The 9,254-nt window shown below is 33.6% G+C and overlaps 1 protein-coding gene across 1 annotated transcript in view; it reads left to right on the forward strand.

Moving 5' to 3' along the window:
• The first annotated feature begins 214 nt into the window (after positions 1-214).
• The window catches only part of LOC140434258 (facilitated trehalose transporter Tret1-like), a 34,924-nt gene continuing 25,884 nt past the window's right edge, over positions 215-9,254 (forward strand). Inside the window, exons 1-2 of the mRNA XM_072522381.1 lie at positions 215-391; positions 4,488-4,542. Of these exons, the coding sequence (XP_072378482.1) occupies positions 314-391; positions 4,488-4,542 (133 nt within the window). The 5' untranslated portion in view covers positions 215-313. The remainder of the gene's footprint in view (positions 392-4,487; positions 4,543-9,254) is intronic.

The following is a 9,254-nucleotide window of genomic DNA, read 5'->3' on the forward strand; positions in this document are numbered from 1 at the left end:
TTCTAAATAACACGCCAATTATTTAATCAGAACCAGTAATTGACATTTAATTGATAATTATATAAATTCAGATAACATTTTATCAACATCCGCGACAAATCTGATACCTACAAACGTTTGAATTACATACAGATCAGGAGCATTGAATATTGAATTCAAGCTTCGATTTTACGTAACAGGTGGCAGCACGACATAATGATTAAATTAAAGTCAAAATCTAAACGTCATTCAGCTGATAACATAAACAACAAAGTGAATTTTAAAAAGGAAGAGTTGTTATTTCGTAGATATTATATTAGTGTAGGCTAAAATTATGAATCAAGACAGATATTCTTTAATAGACAATACTGCTCATTCTAGTATCGTACAGGAATCTGGTTATGAATCTTCGGTAATTATTGATATTTATTTATTATTAGACTTTAGGTTGTCTGTATTCACATCATAAAAAACAATTTACTATTTTACGTTGGCATACCATAGATTGTTATTGTATAATATTTTTTCTCTATTTATATACGTTTGAGAAAACTTTTTCTGTACATCAGTTAATTATGCCTATTACTTAATATTACTTATTAATTAGGCTGAAATTAAAAATATTAAAAGTACAGTATATTCCTAAGTCTAGTAGACACAGCAGTTTTAGTACAAACAACTTCAATCAGAGAAAAAGGGGAGACTAGAAGAAATTGTATATTTCTACTATTGAATGAATAGTAGAAATATTGGAAGTATAGTATATTGCTATTTTACACTATAAACTGCAAGTACCTAGCTTATTATGATTGCTAAACTGCATTTAATGTGTACAATTGAGTTGTAAGTAAAAATTAAGGAAAGCAGGGAAATATATAGAATAATACCTATAGTTGGACTACAGAGAGAAGCTCCAGTTGTGCCAATTCTATCATTTTTATATAAATAGTAAGTACAACACTGTAATACCAGTAAATAAATGTAACTCCAATAAATGATAAATATTGTTTTGACAAGTTTGATTTGTATATGCATAAAAGCAATGTAGTGGTACAGTAGTGATGCAAATAGAAGTACCAATAATAGAAAGGAGGTTAGAATAGAAAGAAGGAAATAAAAAGCAAAAATACTCACGAAGGTCAAAGATAAGAAGAGAAATAAAAATTTTAATATTTTGTTGATCAATAAACATTGTTTCAAAAAGTATAAAAATGTATCCTTAATGTGCCATTGTCATTAACCGAAAATTTCTGTCAAACTCTCATTGCATACATGGCTCAATTCTTGTTTCTTGAAAGATCATTTGATTTTTTTTCATTTTAACAATAGTAGAGGCAAGTAGATGAGCGAATGCCTTTTTGTTCATTTACATTTACTGTTGATTTGCAGCCTTCGAATTTGTTAACATATTTTTATGTAAAATCTTAAATGGGAGACAAAATTGGTGAGGTGAATTAAATTCAGACAAGATTTTGCAAATCACTTGCAAACAACTTATTGCTTAAAGCAGTCACAAACAAAAGAACTACAATAGAATTATAGAATACAAAAAATACTGGTCTGATGAAGAATAAAAGAGGATCATAAAGAGGAAAGTGTTTGAAGCTAATGGTGAAAACTAGATAGAATAAAATAGGAAACAAATTATAAAAAGCAAGGAATTAAAGTACAGTGAAAAATGAGTATATGAAAGATCAGGTTCTCAAGTATCTGAAAAACGTCAGAATATACAAACAATATGAAGAAAAATACATTTTTTCAGTTTTAATTAATGCCTTGTATTTACGTACATACATATAGTGTTATCAACATTGTTAATATTTAACAGAATATTAATTTGTTGATAAATTTATTTAAAATTGTTGAGGGTATGAATATACATAATTTCATAGTTTAAACCATACTCAGCTTGAGGTTTAACAGTTAGTTCACTATGAAACAACTTGCAGTTTTATTTTGTTTCAAACTTATCGCACAAAAATTTGAGAATAAAATGTAAGACCAATTTAAAAGTCCAAAATAAAATACCTTTTGTTGAATTTTTTTTTGTATTTTAGGAAAAGTAAATAGGCTGAAACTTTGCAGAGAGGTAGCTTGTGTCATGCTGATCAAAAGTTTTTATTGCCCCAAGACTCAGAAATCAATTGTTCTTGAATTACAGAGATTCAAATATCCACTGTGGCGTTCAAACGGCTCTCGGGAAAGATATTGTGCCATTTTACCTCGACTTTTTGTTCTAGAACCTTTTCTACTGTTACATAAATCGCATTTATTACACCAATCTTCTACATCTCGGCGAGAATTGATCCAGTAAAATATGTCTCGAATTCTGTCAAATGTTCTTTTGACTTCAAAATGTGCTCCAGAGAGGTTGGTTTGAAGTTCTTGCAATACACTTTTAATGTGTGATTTTGGCAATTGTTTAACTATATATACTCTATCGGAACTTCCCACTTTCGATGTAATAGACCATTAGAAATATACATAGATTCCCATTGAGCCCAGTATGTCTTTATAGTTTCACTTCATTTGGTTATTCCCTGCCAAATAGGACTTACTCCAGTTTTAAACTATTCTCGAATGACTTTTAAGTCTTTATCATTATTTTGGTCAACTATGGTCATCTGGAGACTTATTTCTTCGGTTACATTATCTTTTTCTTTAGGTGTTTTATGACTACCCACCGAACATCAAGCAACTTGTCGTTCTGGCTTTTTAAAATTCATTAGATCCTACAAAGCGCTATGGTCAGTTCCAATTATAAAATTTCTATTATAAAGGAAAGTATGAAAATGTTCTAGGTCTTTTATAATAGCTAGTAGTTTTATTCTGGTATTGCAGTAATTCTTTTCAGCCTTTCCTATTGTTTTAATAAAATATGCAATAACTTTTCCTCTACTTTCCTGATTTGTGATATCATGGCGCCAAAACCATTCTGAGATGCGCCACAATCCAACAGAAATTCTCCATCTTCCTGTGGATAGGTTAGGATAGGTGCTGTTGCAAGTCGTTTTTATAAATCTACGAAAGCATTTTGACAATTCGGTGTCCACTAAAATTCAATGTTGTTTTTGGTTAATCGATAAGGCTTAGCAATGCAACCAGAATCTTAAAAAAATTTTCGATAATACAAACAAAATCCAATAATACCTCTAATTTCCTTTTTATTTCCTAGCTAAGGCCAATCTTTAACAACTCAAATCTTCTCTGGATCCGTTTTAGTTCCTTCTACTGAAGCAATATGTCCTAGATAGTACGCTGCTTCTCTTGGAAATAGTGAAATTTTTTTATAATTTAGCTTTAAATTGCTCAATCTGTCAAATACTTAAGGTTTCCAGATGCTCATCAAAGTTTTTGGACGTAATCATTGTATCATCAAGATATACGAGACATGCTTTTTAAGTTCTCTTATATCTATCTCCACTAAACGTTCAAACGAGGCTACAAAGACCATCGAATATGGATGGATTTAAAATTTTAAGGAAATGATAAGGTTGTTTGTTCAGATTCGACACTAGTTATTAAAACAATATTAGATACGGAACCTTGGTTACCAATTTTTCTTTTTCGCTCAGCTATTCGTCTTTCTAAATTAGATTTTAAATCGTTTTATTGTTGTTTTTAATAGTTTTGTTGTTGTTGTGTTGTAATTAAATCCGTTGTGAATTGTCTCTTTTCTATAAGTAGCGAGCCAGAGGATGGAACTGGTTGAATATGAAGACTTGGATTGATTGGAATATTTGACGATTTTAAAGCACACGATTTATTTTATGTAGCACATTTACAAAAATATTTTGTTTGTTATTTTTCTGCTATATACGAAGAGAGTTTTAAAGTTGCAAACTGACCGAGATTACACTGTTGTGTTGACGAGAAGTAGTGCCTGTTTTGAGAAGCGAGCATATAATACCCTTTTTAACGAACTTTCATAGAGTGAGTTAGTTCTTAACATAATTTCAGCAATAAACCATTTTTTGTCATATGTTTACGAAAAAATGCATAAATAAAACAATTAAATTGAAATATTTTGAATAAGTATTTCAAGAACAATAAAACCTATTGACATACTTCCAGGTAGACAATATACCTGCCTTCTAGAGAAAGCAATGTAGGCCAAATACGAAAAATAACAACTTTACGACCAGTTGTCGAGTTGCAAAAAACGGAAATTTTCGACTAGTTTTACTTGAGACGAGGTATTGGACGCAAACAATGATATCGAGGCGTATTTTCAATTATTAATTGTAACAGAAAGAATAAAAATTATTGTTGATATGTTCAATTACATACAGAATATTCTAGATTTAAATTTTTTTATTTTTTTTTTCGTCAAGGGACTTTTTCTATTTGCAATAAATCGTACGGAACTGCCGTAACAGTATCTAAAAGAAATAGTTCTGCTGTACCGTCTGATAGCGACCAGTAAAAGTTCCTTGCATAGGCACAGGTGAAAACTGGCCAATGGCCTTAAATTTTTATATTTTTGACATAGTTTTTGGTCTTTACAGGAAAACTCCGATGACAAACCTGCCAAATTCCGTCAATATCTTGCTGCATTTTCAGGTAAGTTTTTAATTTATTTCGCAAAAATTTGCTATATAATTTAGGTGCCATCTTATTAAGTTAATTACAATTAAGTTAAATACAAATATTTTTTACCACTAAAATGTACTAAATCTGTTACACCAACTTTCTTCATGATTTTGTGACAAAAAGGCAAACGAGAGCGGGAGAAATGGTCTTTCGAAGATTAGAAGGTTGGGCAAAAGGTTAACGACCCCTTCACTTAAAAAAACTTGTTACGAAAAGCACAAAGAAGAAAAGCCGGACTGTTGAATTCACGACGACCTAGCAAAAGATAAAGGAATAACGATTTACAGATCTGCACATGGAACGTACGAACCCTCTATCCCTCATGCGGTCTTAAATTGGTAACACAAGAACTAGATAAAATAAAAGCCGATGTAATTAGCGATTGATTGAATTGATGCGATTCAAGAGATGAGATGGACTAGTTCAGGAATTATCGAGAGAAAATACTACAGTAAAAAAGCAAAGCAATTAGTCCTTAACTTTAAACCCATAAACAACAGAATATGTTATCTACGTCTTAAATGAAAATTCTTTAACTATAGCTTACTTAGTGTACACGCACCCACGGAAGAAAAGGAAGACGACGAAAAAGATGAATTCTACGACACTTTAGATAAAGAATATGATCGATGTTCACGGCATGACATGGACCTTGCGAATGGATAGTGAAATAATATCTGGGGACTTTAATGCAAAAATTAGCAAAGAGCAATTTTTCCAACTGGAAAATTTTCCATTTGATTTTCAGGTGATTCCAATTTGGGTGAAATCACCTGAGAAAAAAAAACAGTTAACCAGATAAATCACATACTGATAGATGAAAGGCATTCTTCCGACCTCATGGATGTCAGAAGCTACCGAGGTCCAAACATAGATAGTGACCACTTTCTAATAATGGTAAAAATCAGAGGAAGAATATCAAACCTAAAGAAGGATAAACATATAAAATAAGACATAATTAATGTTGATAATCTGCGCATTGAAACCGTTGTGAGAGAATTCTTCTTTAAGTGCCGTCTCCCGATCGGAGGTTGGATATCATCATCACTATCTTTACTCTATCTACTGCTGCTCTGAAGAGTTCTATAGAACTACATTTAAACCAGTCGCTTAAATTCTTCAACCATGACACTCCCCTTCTTCCTATACTCCTTCCTCCTCTTATCTTTCGTTGTATTATCAGCCTTAGCAGTTCATATCGCTGTCCCCTCATTACGTGTCCCGGATATTGTAACTTTCTTATTTTTATTGTGTTTTTTATTTCGCATTCTTTGCCCATTTCTCGCAATTCTTCTGTGTCCATGCTATTCTAAGCATCCTCCTGTAACACCACATTTCAAAGGACTGTAACTTATTTATGTGTTCTTGCTTTAATGTCCAGCACGTAGCATCTCAGTGCTCTTACTCTCAGTTCTAATCTAAGGTCTTTGTTGCAGAGAATTGTTTTCATTTTTACAAACGCATTTCTTGCTATTTCTATCCTGGCTCTTAGAAGCCTGTGAGAGAATATAAGAGTCAACTGGAGAGCCTGGAGGCGGGGGAAAATGTGGAGGAATTGTGAACAAAATGTAGAAACATAATAACTGAGAAGGCAACGGAAATATTGGGGAAAACCAAACCAGTTAAACAAAACAAATGGTTTGACGAGGAGTGCCAAGAAGCAACAGTTAACAAAAATAGAGTATATCTAAAAACAAATTAAGCTGAATGCACAAAAAGAACAAAGGAGGAATAAGAAAAGAACAAAGATTAGATAGAAGGAAAAACAAGGCAATATGAGGAAAAGCAGTTAGAAAGCATAGAAGAGCTAAGAAATCAAAACGAAACTCGAAAGTTTTACAGAAATCTTAGCAAAATGAGTAAAGAGTTTAAACCAAGAATAGGGAGCGTAAGGATGAAGCAGGAAATATCCTAATTGATACGGCCTCAATCTTGAACAAATGGGTTGAATTTTTCGACGCAAAATGTAATGGCCATCATATCGAAGAAGCAGATAACACTCTAGGAGATCGAAAGGATTGGAATCTATTCGCCCAGAAACGGTCACCTACCACTGAAGAGGTTACCTAAGCGATTAAAAAGCTTAAAAATAATAAATCACCAGGAATTGATCAAATTTGCAGTGAGCTCTACAAGAATGGTGGCGACGCCCTGCTACAAACACTGCATAAACTTTTACTTCTTGTCTGGCAAAATGAGACCATGCCGTGTGAATGAAAATACAAGTTTACGCAGTGGGCATCGCCTATTCGTCAACTTAAAGGCCGCATATGACAGTCTCAAGAGAACAATACTATACTAATCAATGCGTGAGTTTGGTATACCAGAAACTTATCCGATTAACGAGAATGACAATGTCTAACTTAAAAGCCACTGTTAGGATACAGGGAGAAAATTCTCTCCTTTGAGATAAAGAATTTACTCAGACAAGGGGATGCCGTGGCTTGCATCCTATTAAACATTGCCTTGGTAAAGGTAGTCCGAGAGACACGAATTAGAGACGGCGCTACTATTTATAATAGATCAATACAAATAGCATAAGCTAATAACACTGACAATAGGTCGTAGCAAGCGATATGTTCAGCAATATTTCCTAGAATTGGAAACGGCGGCGAAGCCAGTCGGAATAGTTATTAACGAAGACAAAACCAAGTACATGTTGGTTACTAAGAATCCTATAGAAAATGAGGAACGGGAAACGTCATATCTTTGAACTTGTTGACAACTTCATATACCTTGGTTTGCTAGTGTAGTAACTACTACCAACAAAACTATACTAAGTTCATATACCTCAACTTCATATACCTAACATAACCTCTTCTGATTTGCAATACCTACACCTGCCTTTGGTATCATAAATAGGAAAATGATCAAATCGTATTTCGTCTGATGGTCTCGGCAGAACGCACTTTTTAATTTTATTAATTTCTTCGTTTCGCTCGGCAAACACTTTCTTATTTTTTCTGCTCTTTGCTGCTAGAGCCTCTGCTATGCACTGTCTAAAATATTTGAGAGTATAATCTTTAGACGTGTATTGTAAAATATATTTATCCCTTCTATACAGAATCTCCATCAGATCTACTCCATCCATGTGAGAATTGTAGTGTTTTATGAGAGGGACAAGGGATTTCAGTTTTTGCTCGCTGACTTTTATCATACCTTTTAATTGTTTGCAGATGTATAGAAGATATATATGTACTAGCTAGGACAACAGGTTTGTTGTCAAACTATTTCACAACATTTATTTTATTAATGTTGTCACTTCTTGAACAAAACGACCCTCTTCCTTTTTTTCTTCAGTTATCATCTTCTAAAACACAATTTTTTAATCGATCCTTTCTCATTGTTCCCAGGGCTAAAATTCCATAATCATGGCGAAGGATGTAAAACAAATCAAAACTTGAAAAGAAATTATCGACATAGATAACACAGAGCGCCGGTGATTTCATTGATTGTGTTAAAGCAAGAACAACTTTAGCCCCTATCAATCCTAAGGATTCTTCTTTTTGTGAAAAAGTATGCTGATTGAAAGTATCATCCCCACCCCATTTTTTTGACTTGTTAAGCTGTTAGGCCGTTGTCTTCTGAGATTAGTTCTCGACATTTCGCCAACACTAGGGGTTGGCATCTTCTGGAGATATTACTGCTTCGCTTGTAACCTGAAACTGAAGCCGCGTTGTACTGCGGAGGCCATATTTATATTTTCTACTCGGCTCCCCTCCACTGGTTTCGGCGTGAGGGGGCGTGTCGTCGTTTGTAGCTTTTCTTTTATCGTGTTTTGCGGGAAGGGTGTCCTAAACGACAACGGCTTTTATCTTCATTTATCCTTGTGTTTGTGTGTCTTTTCGTGGTTCCTACATATACCATTCCACATGTGCATGGTATTCGGTATACTCCGGCCGTTGCTAATGGGTCGCGTTTGTCCTTCACCGATCTTAAACAGTCCTTGATTTTCTTTGTAGGCTTGAAAATGGTCTTTACATTGGCTTTTTAGAACGCTAAAGAAGGCTTTGCCTATACATGCTGTTTCTTCGTCCTTTCTTCTAGAAACGTTGTTAATCGCTTTATGTATTTCTCTTCTGGTGTAACCATTAGAGGTGAGCGCTTTTCCAATATGAAGAAGTTCACTTTGCAGATGCTATGGTTCACAAATTCTCTTCGCCCTCTCCGCCAAAGTTTTGATGATACCTTGTTTTTGGCCTGGATGATGATTTGAGTTCCTGTTTAGGTATCTGTCCGTGTGTGTAGGTTTTCGATACACTTCATATCCTAAGTAACCTTCCTTTCGATTTACTAATACATGTAGATGTATTCATCATATTCAAACTTTCATTTTCTTCATCGCTCGAATCATCCATATCAGATGAAGGTGGTGGAAGTAATGCCAAAATTTTTTCGGACCTTGATGATGTCATATTGGTATTTCGCTGAAACCAAGGAAACACTATACTTATATAACTAAATGAATTCATTTTGAAACGTTTCATTAAAACAAATTCTACTAATGTAATTGGAAATGAAGTGTGGGATAGGTACAAAACAAAAATATTTCACAATACTGAATATATGGCAAAGTAAACTGTAAGATACATAACAAAAAAGTTGCATTAAGCTATGTCTTTGGCAAAGTAGATTATAGGATACAAAACAAAAATGCTCCTTTATGCTGTATCATTGGCAAA

The sequence above is a fragment of the Diabrotica undecimpunctata genome, chromosome 2, assembly GCF_040954645.1.
Source record: "Diabrotica undecimpunctata isolate CICGRU chromosome 2, icDiaUnde3, whole genome shotgun sequence".
NCBI classification, from domain to species: domain Eukaryota; kingdom Metazoa; phylum Arthropoda; class Insecta; order Coleoptera; family Chrysomelidae; genus Diabrotica; species Diabrotica undecimpunctata.